This window comes from Brienomyrus brachyistius, chromosome 18 (genome assembly GCF_023856365.1).
Source record: "Brienomyrus brachyistius isolate T26 chromosome 18, BBRACH_0.4, whole genome shotgun sequence".
NCBI lineage: Eukaryota > Metazoa > Chordata > Actinopteri > Osteoglossiformes > Mormyridae > Brienomyrus > Brienomyrus brachyistius.
Window position 1 is genome coordinate 10,450,492 of NC_064550.1, and position 26,535 is coordinate 10,477,026.

Sequence of the window (26,535 nt, forward strand, 5' to 3'; positions counted from 1 at the left end):
CCTAAACAGCTCTATAGGGTTTAGGTCAGTGGGGGGGGGGATTGTAGGGGCCAGGTCACCAGTCACAGCACTACATCTCTTTCCTTGTTCATAAGATAATACATAAACCCAAGGTGTGCTTAGGGTTATTATTTTCAGTAGGTGAGTCCAGACTTTAGACTGGTATTGTATTTCTCAACATATTCTTATTGATTATGATACATTAAGAGACTTATGTAAACTTTGATTCATATCACCTGGAAAAGACTGACTGGTATGTACAGTACTTATACTATAATAACATCCCTGAGAAACATACACACCGGCACCTGAGTCACATCAATCAGAATTAGCAAAATACTAAAAAAGAGCAATGCAACAAATGATAAGGATTTACATTAAAGGTAGTCTTTGGATCCCGAACATCAGGTTGACAAATGAACATTTTGACTTAATAAAGACAAATGTGTCATGTACCTTTGTGTGAATGGCAACAAGATTAAGCAAAAGGACTGTAATGAAAAACAAAGAAGAAATGCAGTGACTCACTGAATTTGTCAGGAATGATTATCTCAGGCATGAAAACCAGAAACCAGAAACTTTGTGCTGAGCGCAGTGCTGAACACATCAGCAGACGTTCAGTAATACAGGTTGGGAATCACAGGTACTAGAACGGGGAGTGGGCTCACAGAAACACTTTGTGCGAAGGAAGATAGAGAAAATGGGGAAGGAGTTCTAGAATAATCACGTAGAACTCTACATACTACAGTAGCATTGTCTAACATGGAGGCCAGCATGCAGTGCCTATGCAGTTACCCTGGAAGGCAGAACAAAATAAATAAATCAATATACTCAGATGATTGTAGATCTTTCCTTGTCTAAAATATCACTGGAACTCCACTGCGCCTTCCGATAAGCATCATTACAGTGTACGTTCAAGATGGAAGTTATACATAAGCCACGACATGGCAGTACTACTTCAGAACTACCTCGCTTTTTACTGCTCGTATAGCATCCCAGCCAAATCTCAGCCTGGATGCTTCATCTGGTGTCTTCTGTCAGCACAAAGAGGTCCAACAAGCTGAATCATTCCCTTCTGTTGGTGGCAAAACACTGTTCCTGCTCATATTCCCATTGAGAATTTCTCTGGCCTGGACAGACCTGCCTGGATACCTCATTGGGTGTTTGTAGACAATGCATTCTCCATGGCCTTTATCTACCAGGAGTATAAGATGCCCATAATCCACTTGTTTAATCAACATTTGGTAACGCTTTACATTAACTGCACCTTCATAATACTTTTATATTGCATCCATAAAGCGTTCAATACACCTCCATAATGTATTCATTAAGTATTCATAAAACATTCACAAACATCATGTATGCATACCTTAACATCCTAACATCCTTTAACAGCTGTAACATACATTAATAACAAACATTACATAATAATAACAAACATTATAATTGTATAATCATGTAATGTTTGTTGTTAATGTATATTAAAGCTGTTAAGGGATGTTAGGATGTTAAGGTGAACTTGTGTGCTGTCTATGAATGTTCTATGAATGCATAATGATTGTATTATGAAGGTTGCACTTAATGTAAAGCGTTACCCAATATTTTAATCAAAATGCTGGATAAAAACTCTTCTTTCTCCCTTTTTATTAATATCAAGATGGATTCACTCATGGAATGGAATTGAAAACCCACAAAGTGTGTGTGTGTGTGTATATATGTAAATATATAAATGACTACATAAGCCTACTAAAACAAACAAACAATATATATAATGCACATGTACTGTATATTTGTATATGTGCACACACATACCCACACAGTACTGTGCAAAAGTTTTGGCAGTGAGAGAAAATGATGTTCAAATGATCTTCATGTCGGTGTAACACTATGATATTATGTCTGTCAAAGTCTGTCAGCTTAACCGTCTAAGAGTCTCAGCTAAAGTCACCCCGGTATTTACAGCAGCCATCCAATGTATGTTTTGCTTCAACCACTAGCATGCCTTGTTTAGTCAATCAATACCTCATTGACTTTTTAAAATTAATTAAATGAATGAATTAAGTGAGCGGGGGCGGCATGGTGGTGCAGTGGTTAGCACTGTTGCCTCACACCTCTGGGACCCGGGTTCGAGTCTCCACCTGGGTCACATGTGTGTGGAGTTTGCATGTTCTCCCCATGTCATCGTGGGGTTTCCTCCGGGTACTCCGGTTTCCCCCCACAATCCAAAAACATGCTGAGGCTAATTGGAGTCGCTAAATTGCCCATAGGTGTGCATGTGTGAGTGAATGATGTGTGAGTGTGCCCTGCGATGGGCTGGCCCCCCATCCTGGGTTGTTCCCTGCCTCGTGCCCATTGCTTCCGGGATAGGCTCCGGACCCCCCGCGACCCAATAGGATAAGCGGTTTGGAAAATGGATGGATGGATGAATTAAGTGAGCTGGTGCTGAAATGTAAGAAATACATGGAATGGCTGGGGTGCTGCTGGGGAGCGGGAACTGGGAACTGGGAACTGGGAACTGGAGCCGGGTTCAACTGAACATTTTGGAGAATGGAGGAAATTCTTGTTAGTTTTTGTTGGGTTACTCTTAATTTTCAAAAGCTCTAAGTGTTCTTGTGTTTTTCATACTGAAAATATATACACTCACTACCCAGAAAAATAGCTTTAAACATTTTCTTTGACTGCCTAAGACTTGTTCAGTACAGTAGTTTCAGTAACTGTGGTTTCAGGTTTCAGTAATTTACTCTGAGTCAGACACACACACACACACACACACACACACACACACACACACACACACACACACACACACACACACACACACACAAACAAACACAAACACATGCTTGGAATTATATTTTGTGGAAACTCTACATTCATATCTATGGAGAACATTTCCAACATGACGACATTAACCATAAAAAATCTTTTGGCATTTTTACTTCTTTGATTGCATGCATAGATCTTTGTGGGGACCTGAAAATGGTCCTCACAGCATCAAAACCAAAAGTTTTTATCACACTATGGGGGCATTTGGTTCCCACGATGTAATATATACATTATCCACACAGACACAGACACAGACACAGACACACACACATACACACTTTACATGGATGCATTGAAACTATATGAATATAAAACATTGTTAACCATCTTTAAAAGTTAAAGCTACAGTCATTAGCATAAAATAGGACTGACACTGTGCAGGAAATGCATATCATGTTGTTGTAGTGTTACCATACAGAATGGGGTCTCAGTCATCACCTTCAGAGCTCCCTTGTATGTATGGAAAAAAAATTTGCTGGCAAATTACTTCTTCCAACTGCCTGTCAGGAGAAAACCTAAAAGTTCTTTTTTTCCACCCCAGGAACTAATCATCAGTGACTTTCTCCGAGGCCTCAAAACACCTTGCCGACAAGAAACAAAAAAATCGGCCTCTCAGTGTCTTCCCTGTGATCTGGAACTGCCAATTTCCTCAGTACGGGATACGGTAAACCGACCCATGTCCCTCGACTGCGTATCTGCTCCTCTTTATTCACAACACCCTGCACATCACATCTACCCTTAACAGGGCTTTTGTGCTTTGCATTACTAGGTGGTAAATATCACTCTTACAATTATTAAGTGCCTTGTATTGTTTTCCAGTTCAGCGAGTGAATAAATGTGTATGCAATATATTTCGGGACATAAGTCTGTCATTCTATTCAGCTCTGCTATTTGAGTGTCTGAACTCCTGATCTCCTTAAAATAATACATATTAATAATAAAAAAGTCTTCATATCTTGGTCAAATGTGCCTTGACATGTTGGTCAAATGGTTAGATATACACTGTAGCAGAGAATTCAAATCCGGCTGCACGCAGTAAGGCTGCTCGTGGGGTTCGGCTGGCTACTACTCTGAAATCCCTTCAACACAGAGTAATGACCAAGGTTTCAGGGTGACAGTTGACAGCAGAGCAGAAATCGGACCCCCTGCCGGCCCCTCTGTGGACCGAGAGGTAATCAGAACTAACAGAATTCAGAGCAGCTGAAGAAAGTCTAGCAAAAGCAACAAAGCTAATCCATGACATAAAATGTGTGTTAATACTGATTCCCCCTGGGAAAAGTAATGAAGAATCCCTCTCTGGCCGATCGAACGTCATCTCAGAATCCAGATCAGTGTCTTGGGGCAGGGGGGGGGAAGTAGCAGTGAGGTTTATACAATATTGACTAGATGTCTTACATTAAAAAGCAATTGGCCACTGTGAGCAGTGAGCACTGGAGCCGCAGAATTTAAGGGAAGAACAGTGCAGACATGGACAAGGCAGGATGCAAGAGAAGTATCTTATTCCCACTGCAGATAGAAGTTCAGAAGTCGATAAGTAAAACTCTCCTGTAGAATCGTTTTTACAAATAACACTGGAATGGAGTTTTGGTTAGTTGTTTTAAAATTTTTTCAAGTTAGTTTGTAAAACTAAAAAGGTATATTCAAAGTCCCAAATTTTTTTAAAAAATATTTCAAAGTGAGTGTCTGGTGAGTGAGTGTCTGGTGAGTGAGTGACTGGTGAGTGAGTGAGTGACTGGTGAGTGAGTGTCTGGTGAGTGAGTGTCTGGTGAGTGAGTGTCTGGTGAGTGAGTGACTGGTGAATGAGTGTCTGGTGAGTGACTGGTGAGTGAGTGTCTGGTAAGTGTCTGGTGAGTGAGTGTCTGGTGAGTGAGTGTCTGGTGAGTGTCTGGTGAGTGACTGGTGAGTGAGTGTCTGGTGAGTGAGTGACTGGTGAGTGAGTGTCTGGTGAGTGAGTGTCTGGTGAGTGAGTGTCTGGTGAGTGTCTGGTGAGTGAGTGACTGGTGAGTGAGTGTCTGGTGAGTGTCTGGTGAGTGAGTGACTGGTGAGTGAGTGTCTGGTGAGTGAGTATCTGGTGAGTGAGTGTCTGGTGAGTGAGTGTCTGGTGAGTGTCTGGTGAGTGACTGGTGAGTGAGTGTCTGGTGAGTGAGTGACTGGTGAGTGAGTGTCTGGTGAGTGAGTGTCTGGTGAGTGAGTGTCTGGTGAGTGTCTGGTGAGTGTCTGGTGAGTGAGTGACTGGTGAGTGAGTGTCTGGTGAGTGAGTGACTGGTGAGTGAGTGTCTGGTGAGTGTCTGGTGAGTGAGTGTCTGGTGAGTGAGTGTCTGGTGAGTGAGTGTCTGGTGAGTGAGTGACTGGTGAGTGAGTGTGCCTCCGTGACCCTGAGGAGGACAAGTGGATACAGAAAATGAATGGATGGATATTAAAAGTAAAGGTTCTGAATTATGCTCTGGATCCCTGCGACCCTGCTTAGGACACGTGGGTATAGAAAATGGATGGATGGATGAATGGGTTTTAAACTAACCATCCTTTAGAACACGTACACATTCTGTTTCACTTATTTCAGAGGTAACTAGAATTGATGCCAGTCAAAATCAATCAGAGGCCGATGGTCTCCTGGAGGACATGGAACACTGGAAGCTGGGAATCCCCTGCTGGGGCCGACACTCAGATGCGGCAGCTGAGGCACCCCCACAGTGAGAGGTTTGTGCTGCATATCTGTGAGTGTGGTGCGCAGTCTGGTGTTCTCTAGCTCGGCATTTTAGAACCTTAACACTGAAAGACACCAATAAATAATGGATCATCATCTTCTCGCAAGCTTGATTGCCTGTGCATCACCCTACAGCTGTTCCATTAAACAACTAAGAGCTGTCTGTTCCTCAAGATCTGACAGTCAAACTGGCTGACCGTCATTCTATACTATCTATAGTATCAAACTAGGAACCCCACACTCATTCACTGGGTTACGCTTTACATTAACTGCTAAGGTACGTATACTTATATGCTGCTTATGAATGCACAATGAATGCATTATGAAGGTGCACTGAATGTTCTATGAATGCGTTATGAAGATGCACTGAATGTTCTTTGCATGTGCTATGAAGATGCACTGAATGTTCTATGAATGCATTATGAAGGTGCACTGAATATTCTATGAATGCATTATGAAGGTGCACTGAGTGTTCTATGAATGCGTTATGAAGGTGCACTGAATATTCTATGAATGCATTATGAAGGTGCACTGAATGTTCTATGAATGCATTATAAAGGCATTATGAAGAAGCAATTAATATAAGGCATTACCATTCATTGTTACAAGTCCAGCCACAGAATTGAAATACACCACAATGCCACATGTCCTGAAATTTCCTTAATACTCAAAGTTATGACATCATGCATTGATACCAGGGGTAGATAGCCCCCTTAATCACATGCTTGAATACTTCTGCATAGACGCTTGTTTAGTGCCTCTATTACAATGACTTTCCATAAATGGAGCCGACTGTATCTTTATAATACAACCACAGGCCTGTCTAAGAGACATCAGCGTGAGTCACTTTAGATGTGGGAACCAATAATAATGTGGCAATATGAGAGAAACCGTCAGGCTGCTGCAGTCACAAACAAACCAGTAATTACTTCCATCACTAGCTCTCTGCGGCCTGAGTCCCCCCCCCCCCCCCTCCGCTGATGCTATGTCACTCTGGTGCTTGTTCTTTGTGCTCCGCTTGTAAATTTTACTTTATTTTTTTGATATTTGAGAGTGTGTGTCGCACTGTAAGCCCATTTGCTCAGCCATGAGTGGGATGATGGTTCTTCGCGGCGTCAAAGAGAGCCGCGTCGCAGAGGATGGCTGACGAAACAACTGATGTAATTAAAATTTCTACTCCTTAATTAACTTATTTCTACTCTGATGCATTAAATCAGGCAGAGTGCTCATTTTTGTGGATTTGTTTCTCATCTCTCCTTGAAAATGTAAAAGAGAAGCACAAGGACCATTACGCATTAAAGGGAAGCACTCATCCAGTTCTTGACATCCACCTCTTCGTAAAGATTATTCGATCTGCTGAGAGATCCGGCCTCCATCAATATACAGCCTGAGTCGCGTCCATTTAAATCAAAATGCAGTCAGATTCCCTACTAATGCTTTCAAACCTTCTTAGACAACAATTGTGGCGTTTCATTTAATCCGGCGGATATGGCGGAAGATCATTCAGCTCTTCTAGGTGGACAGTTCCTTTGGCCAGCTTTTCCAGAATGATTAACTTTTCTGACATGGAAACATAGTTCATTGTCAAAGGCGCAAGCAATTTTTCGTACTCAGGTCTGATTTCACTGTATTGCTGTGTGAAGAACCTGGATTATATTTTTGGTTAAAATTATTTTCGGGGTTTGGTGACACTTATTCGAAGAGCATCTACTCCTGATTTTGGATTTTATCGACATACCGGTACACGAACAGTCAGATCTCAGATTTAAGTAATTAGATTAAGTGTGATTGCATTCCTTATATATTATTGAGTCGGATGAAATATCCATGTGATTTTATTTTATTAAACGTCTTCTTGATTCTGCCCAATGTAGTTTACTGCATATATCTGAAAAAATGGCAAAAGGCAGCCTTGTACATTTTATTTTAATAGTGCTGAGGATAGGGGAGAAAAACAGAAAAAATGCATTTCAGATGGAGCTGAATAAATAGTAAATGATTACTTGGAATCAGATACTGTAACTTTTCATAATGAGAAAATATTTTTTCCTCGTGGACACCTGCAGGATTAATCAGCACACGTCCTTTTGCTATATTATGTTGTCTCATCACTTTAATATTAAAGACTAATTTCAATCCTTACCCACACAGGCTCTATAACTCTTAGGGGAGGCTGTAGGTCAAAGTGTGGGTGTGCAGAATAGCGAATATATTTGGTAGGTCTGAGAAACATAGCATGAGAGCTTAGTAATGCCCCCGGCACGCTGATGCCGCTCGAACCCCTGACCCCTTCAGAGAATGGTGACTAATTTCGAAGTGAGGCCGCCATTGAGATGCCGCGGATAAAACAAACATCGCCAGCGCTTCTTTGATGGCCATGCTCTCTGTGAATAGGCCCTCGATCATAATTACGGAGGAAGGAGAATCGGCCAGCGCCGGCGACAGATGGGCACGATGCATCATGCGAGCCTCGCACACCTACTCATTCATGCCCCGCGCTCCATTTACTCAGAGCCGCCACTTTGCAAGGCGAGTGCTTCCTTCCTTCCTTGGGGAATGAATCCGGACATCGGCGGTAAACTCGCTCCGCAATGAACCACATTTTTCTCTCTCCATCCAGCTGCACAGAAGGATGAGAGATTCAGCCTCATGTGCAACTTAAAAACGCTTTAATCATAATTACCATGGTAAAATCCGATGCGAGACAGTTCTAATCTCAGTTTGCCCAGACTGAACATGAGTACTATCCCTAGGGGATTGTGAAATTAATTAAATTTGTGCCACATATAAACTTGATATTTTAAACTATGTAGTTTTACTTTTCGAAAAGGTGACTAGCCAGAGATTCTAACATCTGTCGTAAAATGGGTTAATTTTGAGATTTTATCGAGGCAAAAGTCATCAAAAGAAGGGGAAAGGCACATAAACTTTGAATAAATGCGATCCTATCCTTTCAGACGCCATGAATAAAACTGCCCGCAGACACGAACCCAGTACACCTGATACCTGGTCGGAAAGTTTGCACTTTGTGATGTTTAATGAGAGCGACTGTGTATCACAGTGGCAGGTTATAAAACATCCCACCTGTGTCACAGAGTTACAAAGGCCAGGGTGGAGCAGCGAAACATCCATCCGTAATGGTGGATCTGTGTGTGTGAACGACCTAAGGTGAGGTCTCACTCTCACCCAGAGGATGATGATCGTGTCTCTGTGATCTTTTCTTTGTTCCTTGTGCAGGAGCAGAAGGAAGATCAGGAGAATCCCACCTGTCTGTAGTAAAACCGTGAGGGAATGGACAGCTGATAATGAAGGTTTTTGATCAGTGTCGGACATTCTGAATGCCGCCAAGACCCCCAAGACATATATTTAAATACCTTTGAATTTGGCCAAAATACATGACTGATTTTTTATAACTAAAATCCATGTTTAGTACAATATATAATCAGCACATAATCGAAATATGATATATTTGCATGTGGAAACTTTTGTTTGACCTTTTCAGCAAGCGAAAATGGTCTTGACTGATTAAGTTGTAATGACCAATTTAAGTGAAGCTGCAGTGCATTTCACTGCATTTCACTGGTGCAGTGCAGCCGACAAAAAGAACAAACACTCAGTACTGAATGCCACATCTGTGTGCCTGTGGTGGACCTTATCGGCAAGGACTCAAGTGAGCAAACACCCGAAAGGGTGCCATTAATGTACGGTCATGGATATTCAGCCACAGAACATCTCTTTGAGCGTCTATCAGTATACTGCATTTTCCTTGCTTAGCGAACACTCTCAGACCACTGGCCATGACATACTTCCCAGCAGGCATTAGTACTGTGAAACTTCTAGCCAACACTTTGATTACTGAGAATAGTTACCTCACAGCTCACAACCCCTTACGATACAAATGACGGAAAACGGTTTGAAGTAAAATTCACGCATTTTCAGCTGTAATACTGATTATCTAACAGTGATTCCTTTTCAGGGCATTTTTTTTTCATTGAAAACTTTTACTCAGTTTAGTTTTCTAGATTTATGCATAGATATTAGGAGAATTAAACTGTATTTTTCAACTTTAAATATCACACTAAATACAAAATATATGCACTGAACAAAGTTTGTCAATGTAAAAAACATGAGAATGCATAATATAGTAATAAGAAAGCAATAAACTAATAAAGAGAACTGATTAACACACAAAAAACAAATTAAAAAGGTGTAAAACTATACACAACTATTTAAATATTTATTAAAATTGGAACTATTGAGTAAAACCTTGAGGGAATTGATGCCTACAATAAAACTGGAAAGTTTCTTCCATCCATCCATTTTCCAAACTGCTTATCCTATCGGGTCGCGGGGGGTCCGGAGCCTATCCCGGAAGCAATGGGCACGAGGCAGGGAACAACCCAGGATGGGGGGCCAGCCCATCGCAGGGCACACCCACACACCATTCACTCACACATTCACACCTATGGGCAATTTAGCGACTCCAATTAGCCTCAGCATGTTTTTGGACTGTGGGGGGAAACCGGAGTACCCGGAGGAAACCCCACGACGACATGGGGAGAACATGCAAACTCCGCACACATGTGACCCAGGCAGGGACTCGAACCCGGGTCCCAGAGGTGTGAGGCAACAGTGCGAACCACTGCACCACCATGCCGCCCCCTTGGAAAGTTTCTTTTACTTGGTATTTAGCAAAGAATATTCTAAAAGGCAAAAGTATGAAACTGGGGGAGCTACTGTATGATTGATTGGGAGAGAGTGGGTGGGACTGATTAAGGTTTGTCCAATAGGAACGAAGGGGAGGGGCTACAGTGCCTTACCTTCTTATACCTGGGAAGGGGGAGCTGCATGCAGTGAGAGGAAGTGCGTGCAAGACAGCAGGCCAAGGCCAGCAGGCAATGAAGAGGAAAAGAAACAGAAAACACTGGTGAGATCTGGTCAGAAGCAATTTAGAGAAAGAGAGGGGAAAAAAGAATCGTAAAACGATGAAACTTAGAAGGGTCTGCTTAGTGCGTTGGATTAACATTCGGTTAAAACAGTAAGTCGATACTTCACATGTGAAATTTAAATAAAAATGATGATAGTGTTTGGAAAGAAACCTCAATGACACAGTGCTGCATGTGTGCAAATAAGGATTTGCTGGCGTTAAAAATATGTTCTCCAGAAGCCAATAAGCTATGTTTGTATAATAACAACAAACACATTCTTTGGCTACGACATATGCAACATGAAAGTGAGATAAGAAGGTAGTGGTGGTTTGGGGCACGAAGACAAAACAGAGTCACGGAGAGGTGAAAAAAAACAAAACTTAGCGTAAGGGACAGAACCGTTACTAAAGTACTAAAGTAACCACTTACGATGTACTTGGCAGCACCAGGTCTGTTGGCAAGCTGAAGAATGTCATGTTCATTTTTTTTCACCGTGATTTCTGAAGACTTCGAACCCGGGTTAGTCATCATATCGGAGACTGAAACTCCTGAGCATGTAGCTTGCATGTAAAATAAGCGGAAAGTCCTGACAGGGTCACGCTGACTTGACGTTTTTGTCTCGTTATGTGCTCTAGCTACTAACAAGCCTGCAGAATAACGCAGACGCCTCATCCGGCAGTCGCCGCCCTCAGTATCAGTATCTTCTGCTGTGATTCAGCGGCTGACAGCTCGCCTATGAAAAGTGTGCACTTACTGCCCACATTCTACCCGGGCATTAAAGATTTTCTACAGACCAATCAGGAAACGGTGCGGTTCTAAAGTCCCTGATGCCTGCTGCCGGTGTTGGGTAGTACAGTATGTTCAGTTTTTGCAATGCATTTTGATAGACCCAACTGGCTAATTTTAGTAATTTGTGCCATTTCCCATCAACGCTTAATGAAATAATTCTCTGTGGTTACTGTGGTGCCATTATCTGTTAACATGCCAGTTTACTTCACGCCTGTCCATTATGGTGCACCTAGTTGTTGGGCAATCGTTCCTTAATGAAAAATCCTTCACTCCTTAATAAACCAAGGAATACTCTTTAGTGTATGAAAAGTCTTGCGTGTCTGTTTCATGTCATGTATGACAATAAAGGACCTCTTTTAGAATTCAGGGTTCCCCTAAATACCTTCAGATACATTTCAGGTTACATAAAATATTACATAAAAAAATGCGAGGGCTACCAAGGCCTGTCATTTCCTGCAGTTGTTCACCGTTTCCCAACACAGAGCACCAGTGCAGCATGAAAGAATATGTTGCTTTTCAAGGTTCTGATAAAGTGCGATAGCAGAACAGAATAAACTACTGGATATATTAAGTTCTAGATCCCATTATGATACCAGTATGGTGAGTGATGGGAATCCCATGGCCAAACCAAAGTCCCAGTATGTCACATCATACGAGCTAGATAGCTAGGTTCAGAAAGCGAAATTCCAGACCAGGATTTTGTTTCAACCATCCTGTTGAGTATAAAGAGTCACAGTCACAGAGGACTCAACTGGTTGGTTGAAACAAAATCTTGGCCTGGAATTTTACTTCCTGGACCTGAACTATCCAGCTCGGATGGTGACCCTAAATGCTTCACCAACAGGACCAGGCCCCTTAGTGAGGTCACTAGGATTGCCACAATACACTAAATATTATTGCAGCTCACAAATTGAATGCATCTTAAGAGAGGTGTGTTATAAATTGCTCTCCTTGCTTTCATCAGTAGTTCTTGCTGACAGATACATCAGATTACATTTTCCATGGAGGATACACAGACATTTTATGCCTTTGGCTATCAACATTTCAACACTCCATCAACACTGAGATGACTCACTTCACATGTTTAAAAATGCATGAAAGACTTCTGAGAGATACTGGAATCAACACTGTGAGGGATCTTTAATTATGAAATATTCATTATTTGGAATATATTGTATATTGTTATAGTTATGTAAATAAATAATGGCTATACTTTCAGGAACATATGTTGCCATTCATGTGATGAAACTTAGGTTTATGAAATGTAAGTTTATTCATGAATGCATTTAACACGCTGTATAATTGTGGCAGGACCTCCGTCAGCGAACTGCACACATCGCATCTCTGGGGATTCGCCAGCAATCGTCTCCGTGAAAAGCGCCGCATCTGTTCCTTTAGCACGATTCTGAATTTCAGGTTGATGGCTTCATAATTCATTAGCCTGCCTTACCTGCCTGCTGTTGTTAACAGTGAAGTGCAAATTACAAGATGGCTCTTAATGCAATATTTAAAGTGTGCAGCCTCGGGTTCTGCATGATTTATTTCTAGGGGGATGGGTTTGAATCGCACCGGCGGACGATGAGCACCGTTATATTTAAGCCACTTGTGTGAGGGCGGCTTGTGCAGTAGATGGAGGTTGGAGAGTAAGTGATCGACGCGAGCTGATTGCTGATGTGTCCATTCGCACGGGCTAGTTTTTAGGGCTGATACATTGATGCAGCGGTTACCACTGTTGCTGCACACCTCTGGGACTCTGGGTTCGAGTCTCCACCTGGGTTACATGTGTGTGGAGTTTGCATGTTCTCCCCGTGTTGTTGTGGGATTTCCTCCAGGTACTCCGGTTCCCCCCCCACACAAAGACATGCTGATGTTATCTGGAGCTACCAAATTGTCCATAGGTGTGAATGGTGTGTGAGTGTGTCCTGTGATAGGTTGGTCTCCATCCTGGGTAGTTCCCAGCCTTGTGCCTGTAGCCTCCATGATAGATTCTGGACCCCTGCAACACTTGGTGGGTACAGATGATGGATGGATGGATGGACAGACTAGTTTAGTTATTAGTAAGTTCATCACTCATGGCATGTTAGTTAAATAAAAAGCTGGTAATGCGCAGTACTACTGAAATATTACAAGGACTTTCTCCAGATCATGGACTGACAGAACTTCCAACAGATATCAGACATGTTTGTTAGTATAATTAACACAATACTGGAAATAAATATGAACAACTTTTTATTTATGATTAAACCTGCATGGAAGTATATTAATTTAAAAAACGAAAGGAAAAATTAAACACTTCACCCAAATTTTTTACATTTTTTAATTTAAAAAATTAAAGACTCAACATGCGAATTATCTGTAGAAACTAACATAAAATAAACCGTCTGCAAAGTTTTTGTCTGCCTATGATTACGTACTATTTACCAGCATGACGAACACATGCAAATCTCTTACGTGTTTGTTGTAATTAAATTCCATGAATGTTAAAAATACATGAAATAAGGAATTCCATCCATCCATCAACTGTCTGAAACCGCTTATCCTATTCAGGTTTGCAAGGGGTGTGGAGCCTATCACGGAAGCTACAGGCACAAGGCAGGGAATAGCCCAGGATGGGAAGCCAACCTGACAGGAAATTATACAGTATATGAGTAAACAAACTGCTGTAGCCACAAATGTTTGTTTTTTGGCTCTGGAGGTTAAGGATCCCCAATCACCGGAAGGTTGCTGGTTCAAATCCCACCGCTGGAGTCTGTTACTGTTGGGTTCTTGAGCAAGACCCTTCATCTTAACTGCTCCAGGGACTGACTGAACAAAATAAAATGCAATATAAATATGCAAAAAGAAGCAGGCTGTAGCTCTATCTAATGCGACTGTCGGTGCAGATAAAGGTTCTTACTGAAGAGGTGATAAAAATCTAGTCATCCTGAATCCTATAACCTGCACCCCGTGTATCAATCACTGTTACCGAGCTCAGTTGTCCGTCGGCTGTCCAGCTCGCACGTCTCAGCACCAGTAATCAATGGCTGCCTTTGAATTGGAGTGATGTATCTCAGAGATAACCCGACAGCAGCCTGGATTGATATCCCATCTTAGCCTTCTCCCGCTGAGACGGGAAGACACTACGGCATGCATGACAATGCATGTCTCCGAGGTCATCAACAAAAACCTGTGTCGAACATCAGACCAGTCAAAGCGTTTTCGGTGGGAGACTTAGAAACATAGTGCCTCATGGTATCGCTTGGAAGCAGGCAGAGCAAGTGCAAGAAATATTAAGAATCCTGAGCAAAGTTAGCCACTAAGTGGGAGCAGGACGATGATGATATCAGCTCAGAGACAGTTGAGAAACACCTCAATTTGCAACTCTGGGATTTACCCAGGGTCTACAAAATCGGTGTTTACCAGGTGAATTTCAAAAGTAAATTTTGATGCCGAGTTGGACCTTATGGGCTGGAGGTGTCAGGTGGGATGTGATTGCTCAAATTTATCGTTATTACAAGTCACTTAGCTTAGACTGGGATGGCTGTAGACTGACTGTAGGACCGTGGTAGATCTCACACGGGGGGACTCCTTCCCTTTATGAAAAGATGGTATGATGTGGCAAAACTCTGTCTAATCTTGGGTGGGGGGCTACCTCAAGCTTTTGAATAGCTTGTTCCCGTAGGAAAAATGCCATTATTAACTGAGCTGCCCAATGGCCCAAAACTCAGTGGCTATTACAAAAACTGCGTTCAACAGATGATTCAGTTGAAAGATATTACCACGCAGTTGCACACAGACGACAAACGCAGGGACAATTCCTTTGGCGCAAATGAAAACAAAGGGCCGGCCGCATCTCCACTATCTTTTTGATTTAACTGCCCTTCACACTCGGACTGGCCAATCCCACATGGTCTCCACACATCCTGCCTTATCTTTCTGCTGCAGGAATCGCTAATCTTCCTGGTGGCACCGTCCGAGGAATCCGATCGGGGCCGTGCATTAATTACTGCTGGAGATCAGTGGAGCAATTAAGCCTGATCTGACTGCGGCGGCGAAGTGCACCTGTGAACGTGTCCGAGTCACGTTAGCGGACGCGCCGTAAAACAAAAGCTTAGCGTTGAGACCCCCCTCCTCGTGATTCGGTATCTGTGAATAGCAGCGGCCCGCAGCGATGCCAAACGACAACAGAGGGGCATCCGTCGAAACTGACGGCAGGAAGTGTATCTATCCGCTCTATTCATGGCCCACTGGTCAGTCCGACGCGAAAAGTTCACAAATTCAAGGAAGACGCTGGATAAATCACAGGAATCAGGCAGCCTCTTAATGGCTGATTCCTATCAGTGTAGCCTAGGACACTCCAACGGCTTGCCCTTGGGGCCAGATGATTCATTAATGTACAGGACATGAAGTAGGTGGTGGTGGAGGTTAACCGGGACCCCACTGTCGCTATGCAAATTTCGCAATTAATAAAAACAGAGTAATTGAACACAATTGGTATAATCTGTTTTTCCCGAGGTCAGATTTTACTGATGCAAATGTTCCTTCGTGCGAGACAACAGCGCAGGGCTACAGACACGATGGAGTTCAGGCGGATCGCTGCCCTAGATTTACAAGGAGTTTGGCTAAGAAACAAGCGATATATCCAACAAGGCATACACAAACAACGTTATTTACCGACCTCAACAACTAGTAATCTATAAATCAAAGCGACACAAGGAGGTAACGGAGAAGACCTTCCTAGCTTCTCAATCTACTAACTCTTCACTGGATACGAATATTGATTTTAAAAAGTACTGCTTACGCTCACTTGCAGGTGACACCTGTCGCACGGCCATTTCATTTTTGATTATTTTTATCTTCATTGTCAAGTTTGAGTTCAAACCGGTAATAGTTTTAACTCAAGTATGATATTAAATATTAACACACAGTACAGCGTACAGTATCATAGGTACACATAAACATAAAATCGAAAATATTAAGAAAGAGTTTTTTAAAACATTAGTCCAATCAGTGCTAGATACTGTACTTATGCTTTTACAGGGATAACAATAACAAGCATGCTGTCAGTAAGGGGAGGGTGAGAGGGGCTCGACAGCGTAAACCGTTATGCAGGGGTTGGCCTGTGGTCGTTCAGAGCAAACAGGGGCACTAATGAGCCAGTGCATCCCCAGGAGAAGTAGGGGACCCAAGGTGGGAGGACCCAGCGAGCCTCAGAGCCCAGCAGGGACAGGGCCACAGTCAGATGCGGCTTAAAGGCGGGCGGCCCGGCTCCTTTTCATTGTTCTGACAGCGGATGGCAATTTCTTTCTATTGATTACAGTACTGGCACAAACAAAGGCTGCTACGGCCTTTTAATCAAGCATGTCAGCCTGGTGCTCTCCGGCCCGTTGGCATAATAGCTTTGCTGAACCAAAAATGACCTAGGAATCTTCTTTATGGGTTTTCCTGATCCTATGGAGTGGCCTGCACTGTCCTCCGTGAACCTACAGTAACTGCAAAATCAACGCCGCTCTGCCCTGTACACAGATGCGTCCATTTGTCTGCCTGTTCAATCCACATTCCAGCTATAGTGCAGTATTATTTCCTGTTTACATAGACATAGTTTAATGCATGCATTCATTTTATTCTACCACAGTGGGTGATTACTTTTATTATAGTCAGATATAAGAAAACAATAATTGGACAAATAATTAAACTGTATTATTAATGAAAGTTTTAAAATGTGAAACTTTTATTTCATTGAAGGTTAATACCTTACAATAAGGATCATTCCAGTTATTAAGTGCATGTTCAATGCACATTTTCTGCGCCACGGGATACTTGAGAATGGATGGTATAACAACAAAGCCCACTGGACTGTGAATGCCATGAGGAATTGCTCCTACAGTGAAAATCAGACAAACCCCAAAATAAAGCAATGATCACAAGACAACAACAACCGCTGACTACAAGCAGTAAGAGACCAGCAGCTGCATTTACACAGTGAGGCCTAATCTACATTCAAAAGCCAAACACTGGACAGCACTGCATTTTAACTGGATGTGTTTTGTACACATAAGAAACTCAAGAAACTCTTTGCCCTTCGTCTCACCTGATTGGCAGTTGCCTGGCAACATTGCTCCAATAGTTTCCCTGTATGTCATCACCTTCAGATTGAGGGATGTAGAAGCAACTGTCAATGGACATTAATTGCTCAAATATTATTTTTTTTCAGCCTAGGATAGACTAGGGAACTCTAATCATGGCAGTTAAAGATTAGCAGTTAAAAACTACTGTTTAATACAAGTGCTTAATGTAAGTGATGTTGACACCCAAACTCTGCGGGACAGTGTCCATTGATGGTTACATCTAGGGATGTTGTTTCTTAAAACGTTCTAACTCTGTGTTTGTGCACAGAGGTGGAAAGTTCAGGTCTAGAAAGTACAAATCCACACCCAGGTTTTGTGTCAACCAACCAGTTTAGTATAAAAAAAAGTCACAGACACAGAGCACTGGTTGGTTGAAACATAAACCTCGGTCTGAATTTGTACTTTCGGGACCTGAACTTTTCATCTCTTTTGGTATGGCTGTTCTCAGGGAACACTGGTTTTATTCCTGCTGGGTGAATTGGCGGCCTTAAGCTGCTCTCCCTGCATGGCGTGTGGCGTGTGTGTGCGTGTGAATATGCGCGGGTGTGAATGCGGTGCCACGGACTGACATCAAGTCCACGCCTGCATCCCTTGTTTCATGCGGTGGGCTCTGATTTTCTGAAGGCCCAGTCGGGTGGGAGGCTGTCAGCAAAGGACAAATAGATAATCCAGATCTCAGTGTGTAGAGAAGTGCGCCTGAGATTGTTCCGGCATGGGTTCTGAGAAATTGAAGGCAGACATTTGGAAATTGACAGACTATTTGGCCGTAGTGCATTAGTAGTGACTAATCACTTGAGGTTAATTGCTAGATGTGTGCATTGCATCATAAACTATGTGCAGTAAAGTCAAAGTCTACTAATAGTGTTTTAATATATATTATTATTAAGAACATAATTATGTCACTACGTATACAGTACTCACGGGAAGGTTTGGGATGCTTAATTCTGTAAAAATGTTGCAAACTTATTGGTTTCATCACAGAAACAAGCAACAAGCAACATTTAACACATTTAGCTGTCTCTCACACAGACATTTTCTTTTTATCAAGTATCATAATGTTTCTGTCGGACTCATTCAGTTCTCTTCTTGCCATTTTGACATTAATTGCATTTGTAGTCATTGGCTCCCATAGGGAGACTAAACACAAATGTTTGTTTAATGTTATTGCAAAGGTGTCACTTATTAAAAAGCACCCAGTGAGACTGTTTAGCAATGAACTTTTTAACTCAGAACAGCGCTTTCTGAAGTATAATCTGGGTTTTAATTTGTTACTACTTGAAATTAATGTTTTACTTAAAAAATTTTCTTATGTGATTTAATGCAGATTCATAATTTTTGTTTTAAAACCAATACATTTGCCATATTTGTACTGAATTAATCAAGCATATGTATGTATGCATGTATTCACACACATACATACATACACATATACATACATTCATATTTATACATGTGTGTGTATATATATCGAGAGTAATATCCATAACCTATCAAATTTGCACTTGAAGACGTGCCAAAACACACTGCTCAAATTAATAAACAAGTGGAGCTAAGGGTTTGAACAAAGGCCACTTTTTATTAGATGACTCCCAAGAGCCTGTGTCCCTGCACTCTATTGCTGTCATTTGTGATGACGCTTCGCGTGACTGGACCTCCGAGGCTCTCTGGCGCTGGGCTTGTCCCTCCACAGGAGTGTCACTCATTCTGACGCTGACAGACACTCCGCGTGTCGGGGAAAATACTCTTTTGGGGAGAAGGTGGGGACACTTCAAATCCAAACTCTGTTACCGAGGTCCCTGTGTAGTGAGCTACGAGATATTACATTGAATAAATTAGCTTTCATACTGTTCTTCCTGCCTTGGAAACAGTATTTTTCCTGTATTCTTGGGAACACTTAAAAGAGAGGCAGGACTGTATCACAGATTCATTGTTCTTTTAAGGCCGGTATCATGGTATCAGCCAGATGCTGTGCAGGGTCAAAGCCCTTAGGGCAGCATAAATGACTGCCAGCCGTGCCGGGCTGGGGGGGGGCAGTGGACGGACCTCAGGCACCACAGTGTGGTCAATTATTTCAATAATCCGGTTAGGGATGCAAAGGGTCAGATAACTGCAGTTTCTGCTTTCGGTTTTTGAAATGTCAGCAGAATCTTTGCAGCCTTGAAGTATAAATGCCTAACAAAGCTAATTGAAAATACATGCAGATCAATACATTTAGGTATTTTCCTTCTATCCTTTAAGATGCTCAAAATGAGTCCAATATAACAGTGTTATGAAAGAAACCGATTGCGCAAACTCTCCTCCTTTTACTACGGCCTTCTATTTACATTTGTCTAGCTGTTTTATGGCGCTGGTGTCCTTCTGTGCCACCCTGTGTGTATTGTGGTTAGAAATACAAACACACACAAGCAATTCCTCAGTGCTAATCTGGAACACGCACCATCTGCTGCAGGATTTGGAAGCAACTACATTCGGGAAAAGGCAGGAAAGTGATTTTCTTTAGCAGTCCACTATCTATATTGATAAAAAAAAAAAACTCAATTTTGGCCAGAGGCAGGCCAGCTCCCTTAGTCAAAGGTGGGAGTTTATACCATGCAATGTAGAGAACGGGGTGGGCGGGAGGGGGGGTATTGCAGTCAACTACATTTTACACAAAACCAGACTAAACCTGTGTGAAAATCCTAACAAAGGTGTTTTAACATAAATTGAAATTTAGGAGGACAACACCATGATTTCCAGTTGAAAAGATTTTGCTCCCAAGACTTCGCAGTTGCAGTTAATTTATGACTTGCTCAGCTGAATGGAAGGAAGGAAGTCAGCAGATAAACAGTTCCCAGCATGCACTGCACCCTGCAGCCTGTGTGGGTCCAGGGCCAAAAGCTGTGACTTGTAACAGGGGCGGCATCACGATTCATGGGCATGATAGACTTAAGGGCTGAAGGCTGCATGGGTTTACTGCACGCTGTCCGTTTTAACAGGCCGTTTAATTAGACAGGAGGGTGTGCTCCACAAGGCTTCCCTGCGCTTTCTCGAAGCACGCTATCGACGCACACCCCTGGGCGTAATTCTCCGGCGCAATGTGGGAATGTTTCTTTTGATCGCTTATTTATAGGGTAGATTCCCTGCTAAGGAAGCTTTTGTTTTGCTGCTGGAGGTGTCTGAAGGTCAAATTATTCGTTCGAGACAAAAGGCGGAAAAAAAAACGAATGAAGCTGCAATGAATGTGAAGCTGTGAAATGCTGGTGCGTGTGAGCACTTACCCTGATTGGTGCCGGAGACGCACCGCGCGCATCTGTAACATTAACTTGCCCCTACCTTGGCCTTGTTGATGGTGCAGTGCAGGGCGTTGTTCTCCTGGTCGTACAGCAGGCTGAAATCCAACGTCCCCAGTGTGGCTGTAAGAGAAGTTGACAGCCATGAGACTGGACGCCAGTCATCATAATGCTAAAATTAGCGAGTTGACCAAAGTCCATCTTTAACTCAGCAAAAGCCGTATTATGACATCCTGCTCCTGAGAGACAACCGAAAATGTGCAGAGGTGAGACAGAAGAGAGCGTGGAAGCAGATTTGCTATTCTGCGTGTCTCTGAGAGCTTGCATTGTATGCTTTGCTGCTAGCGATGACATGCTAGTGAGACACACATTCCACATCGCTGGCTGAGTGGCTTGGAGGAATGACAATGAGCAGCCGGGGACACAAAAGGGGACACCTGTGGGACTGCACCGGCATTCCCTTCTGCATCGACGACAAAACTGGAACTCTGAATATAATTATATGGAAAAAAGACAGTTGGCTTCTCTTGAACCAATTTCCTTCACAAATTGTCTTGCCAATGCCTTTTTCGCAGGGTTGCCAACTCACACATCCGGCGTGACTCTCATGCTCTCTGACTCTCATGCACACAATACATGGCAAATGTATATAATTCCATTATAAACCTAAAATTAGCTACGTCAAAAGCGCTGTGGTAGTTTGCAAACCCTACAGGCTATTTACAAGGTAATAAAACTATTACAAGCATGTACACGCGTGTGCCTGTGTGCGCAGCTCACCAAAGCTGACAACTGCGCTTATTCGACTTCTGGCAGAGACTTGAATCAGATCCATTAGTCGATGATGTAATATTATTTTTACGATCAGAAAGATAATAAATTAGCAGAATGCCCTTGACAGCAATCACGGACGGGACTCAAACTGGCAGGTAATCAAGTCATTAGGGCTAATTCACTGGTGAGAGCAACTGTATATTTTGCCAATCTGAAATCGGCAATTCGGCCTGGAAGATTTGCGGAGACGTTCTGCTGAAAGCTTCCAGCCAATCTGACTTCCCTTTAAATTACCGCAAATTACGGTTTTGTCTTTGTTTACTTTACACTGAAGTACATTCCCCTCCCCCATCAATATCCACGCAAGCAGCTCAGATCTTCCCTGCCCCCGGGTTGCGGGAATTTAGCTCTGCCACGGTCGCTCCCCGATTCCTCGGCTCTCAGAACCTGCAAATCCCCGTTTGGCAATCAGAAGTGAACAAGCTCTGCCAGCTCGTACCTGTAAGAAGCATGACGACAGTTTGCTTCAGGTTTTTTTCTCTCTCTCCCATCAAGGCATGCAAATGTCCTGCCTGATGCGCAAAGACTTAAACCTCTATTTTCATTTTAAAAGACGCTTTACATCAGCTAGGAACAAACATTCGTAAGTAAATCATTTCATTACACCATTTCTAAATGTTATAGGAATATTGTTGCTTAAACGTCAAATTCTGTCAACAATACGAAGAACTGGCAAGACCGCATTACTTGAAGGGAAACAAATAACTTACTCAGGTACTACTAAGGAACAAAATATTAAGTAATACAATGCCTGCATACAATATATGAACAGTGATTAATGATTGATGATGAATGAACATGCTCCTATGTTTGATAGAAGCATCTACTATACCACAGCCTCACATCTACACATACTGCATTGTACAATATCATTCCTACACATAATCATTATTGCTATTGGCACTTTATGTATATCACTTGTCTTGTATTTAATCTGTAAATGGCTTGTATATTGTGTATTGTCTGTAAATTACATGTTCATTGCCTGCATATTCGTCAGAGACACCAACGGCCGGAACCAAATTCCTTGTGTAACTTAACATGCTTGGCCAATAAATCTGATTCTGATTCTTATCAGTATGTAACTAACACTTAGTTACTGGTTAACTGACGCATTAAATAAGAGTGTATCACTACATTATTTGTGACCCCTTAAGTAAAGTGTTACCAGTCAGCTCAAATTTGCTAAAGTGCTGAACCCCCAGACTAAGCAATACAGGCTGCAATTATTATTCTTAGTTTTGTTAATCTGTGACACCGACATATTTTCCCTGTTTCCCAGACAGTGATGTCGCTTATATAGCGAGTCTCTACGGTTGACAGTGCTAACGAATGCTACACCCATTTTCACGTTTGACTTAGCTACCGCTCTCTTTGACATCTTTGTATATTAGTGCAACCCTGCCTCTGCTTTTAGCATAAGTACTCGAGGAAATGAAAGCATTTTTTTTTTTTAGCTTTGGAGTGCATAAACAGAATTGGCTGGTGTGATGCTTCATTAAAGGCATTCAGAGCGCTGGGCAATATTAATTTGCTTCCTTGTGAATTCACTAAGGACGCCTTCCAGAGGCTGCGGCGAACTGGCAGCCGAAATTCCACAGGTGGCCGAAAGCCTTTTTTGGAACAGAAACATACATAAGAGACGCATGGTTTTGTTGCTTATAATGGCAGTATCTGGTAGACAATAAATGACAGTATATCTTCTGCAATTACAATTATTTGAACGTAACATCAATACTGCAATGCTTAATGGTCCTCATTATACTTTGTTATTAATTGTGTCCATTGGAAAAAAATGATTACAAACCCAGCCTTCTTGTGATACACTGGTTTCTAATTAATCGTCTGAGGACATTCTCTGACCTACAATTCCACTCTGGGGTCAATGGTATTATCAGCAGAAGAAATTAATTCCAGCCTGCGGACCCTCAACGGCTGCTGCTTTCACTCTCTTGTTATGTCCAAACGCAGAACAAAAAGCCGCACCTCACTGCACCTCACTGCACGTTTCGCACGCGACTACACGGAGATGGACAGGCGTTCAGCAGCCGGCAACATGTAGGCTAAATATGCAAAGGGCCGGTGCCTTATCTTAACATGCCATCGGCACAGAACATTCTGTGGAATATGCCGGTGTGTGCAGACTAGCAAAGGACTGTCTGCATCGCTGTGGTCGGTTTGCTCACACAGCCGCAGGAGTAGCGGGAAGCTCGCTGAGAAAAGCCCGATTTAAGTCTCACTGCAATATGTGTCTTACTACATTATTCGGTATTTGAAAAATAAAGAGAACAAAAAAAAAAAAAAAAACGGATTCAAGTTGAGAGATGGATATACTTAAATACTGCAATTTTTCGTTAGTATATAATCCATCTTATTCTCATATCTGTTCAGACCAAGTCATTGTGCATTGTATATTGTATGCGCTACATTTCCAAGAATTACAAAGATCAAAAATGATAATAAGGGGTAAGAAATAATCACTGGATAGATTTCTACATAAATTGTAGAAGCTTGTCATCTGATGGTTCAGCTTTCGAAAGAGCTTCCACCAAATTTCACTAGCAGCCATTTCCCCACACACCGGCAGGGACTGACCATCGGGAAATGCGGGAATGTTCCTGGTGGGCCGATTTTGTGAGGGCCGGCCTTTCGTCCCCAACCCCAGCATGATATACATTATATAGCTTATATACCAGGGGTGCCCGACCTGTCAGTCGATCGCAGGAGATGACTGCTGGATAATGCTTTATTTCATTGGTTGCCAATCGGTTGATTGTGAGTGACTCCCCCCCCCCAGGATCAGCACAAAATTCCCGGTCTGCTTTTTGTGGCCGATCCGCCCCTGACTACTCTACCCAAGAGCACTGAATCTTACCAGCTTAATCTTGCATAAAACACACCACAATAATTATTCTCATATCTTCGTATTGAAAATGCTGCATCTTTTTCTTGGCATTCCTAAATCCCCCCCCCCCCCCCCCCCTCCATGTTCAGCCCCTGCTTCCTTTGTGGATCTATCCCTTTTCATGAAGTCCCAGCATGCTTTGCAGATGAGGTATGTGGGCTCCCAGAGATACGCCGGCAGCCAAGGCTGCCATTTTCTCTACCTGCCACATGTCACGCGATTCCATGCAAAGCAGGACGAGCTGCAGGTGTTTGACGGTTTACCTCGGTTTGCCCTTAACCCTCCAGGTCACACTGGAGACATGCCAGAAACTAACGAACGGCTGACTGATGACATAAACCTGAATCGGGCCATAAAATACACTTTGTATGAGTCTGAAATACATAACTGCAGCAGCTGTGAACCCTCTTGTTATGGAAAGAACTGTAAGCAATACCCAGCTACAAAATCCTGGCAGCACTTACGGGCACCGCTGCCTCGCTCCCTGATGAGGTATGCCACCTTTGAGCTTGGATTGAAACCCACAGTCCAAATCCAGCAAAGGAGGTTATGTTGACCTCAGAGGGAGCTGCTCTGCATGTGACGGTGGGTGAGGAATCTAAAACTTTTAAATGTCTGAACTCTTGTAATGGTCCACTGGCCCTGGCAGCAGTGTGTCACATCTTCAAAACACGCATTGGTGTTCTCCAATGTCTTGAAACTGTCCGTCTTAAGAACACAGTCAAACCCGTGCCAGATAAATCTCGTCTCTTGCATCAGTGTTTACTGTCTCACCTCCCACGTCCATCATAATGAAATGCTTCTGAAGACTAGTCATGTCCGATGGGAATAACGATACCCCGGATTTGTGTATGGGTGCCGGCCGTCTGTGGAAGATGCCACCACCCTTTGGCCTACACACGGCTCTGCAACAACTTTAAAGCAAGAACATCTATGTCAGGGTGCTGTTCGTCGATGATAACTCTACATTCATCACTATTTCTTCATCAAAACTTGCGTTAAAACTCAGAGTCCTTTGTCTGTGCAGCTCCATCTGTGGCTGGGTGTTTGATTTTCTGACTAAAAGGCCACAGGCAGTGAGAATCGGAAACAGCAGCTCATCCCAATTGATCCTCAGCACTGGTTTGCCGCAGGCTTCCTGCCGTAGTCCATTATACAGTCTATTCACCTAAGACTATGTGGCAGGGCATGCAGGCAATAGCATTGCCGCATCTGCAGTCATCATCATCAGCGATGATGAGGAGGGAAATAAATGGCCGGAATGTTCAGTGCCCATAAAACAACCTGCTCTGTGTGTCAACAAGACAAAGGAGCTCGTCATGGACTTCAGGAAGAACGTATCGGTGTTCCCACTTTTCATCAATGGTTCAACCTGTGGGAATTGTCAACCGAGTCAGATCCCTGGACCTCCTGCTCTCAGACTTTCTCTCATGGTCTCGAAACACCAGCTGCATCCTCAACAAGACACAACAGCGACTGTTCTACCTGAGGAGGCTTCTGACGCTGCACCGCTGAGACCAGGCTGACAGGAGGCATCACGGCATGGTTTGGTAACCTGACAGCGGAAGATCTCACTCTGCTGCAAATTTCAGTCAGGATAGCCACCGGAATCACTGGCTCTGAGCTTCTGCAGCTCCGATCCATTTACAGCATCCTTCTGTCAGGAGACGCCCGAGCATCACCAAGGACGCCAGCCACCCTGCTCCTGTCCTCTTTATACCCACTGCCCTCCGCTAAACGCTACAGGAGCATCTCCACCTGCACCACGCGCTTCAGGGACGGCATCTTCCCACAAGCGATCAGGATTGTAAACACCCTGTGACTGACACCAAACCCAGATAACACTGCCCCAACCCAGTGTAATCCTCCTGCGTTTATTGTAACTGCAACACTTCACTTGAGGAAGCATAACGAATATAATATTCTGTTCTTAATTAACCACAAACTAAGTCTTGGCTACATACCGATCTCATGTTTGTTCATCATCAGTGAATGGTAATCCATCTCTTATCTTAAGTAGTTGCTATATTTGTTATTGTGTCTGTTAATTCTGTAAACCTTTGTGAACTACTGAAGGAACAATTCATAAATAACACAAGTTATTTCATCATTAATGAATCATGACATATTTCAGGTGGCTACTATGTTCGTTCATTATTTGTACTTCAGCAGT

General features: G+C 42.9%; 1 protein-coding gene across 1 annotated transcript in view; it reads right to left on the reverse strand.

Annotated features, from left to right (window-relative positions):
- The window catches only part of LOC125713504 (double C2-like domain-containing protein beta), an 87,226-nt gene that overhangs the window by 36,132 nt on the left and 24,559 nt on the right, over positions 1–26,535 (reverse strand). The window contains exon 2 of the mRNA XM_048984706.1: positions 20,667–20,746. Coding sequence (XP_048840663.1) covers positions 20,667–20,746 — 80 coding nt within the window. The remainder of the gene's footprint in view (positions 1–20,666; positions 20,747–26,535) is intronic.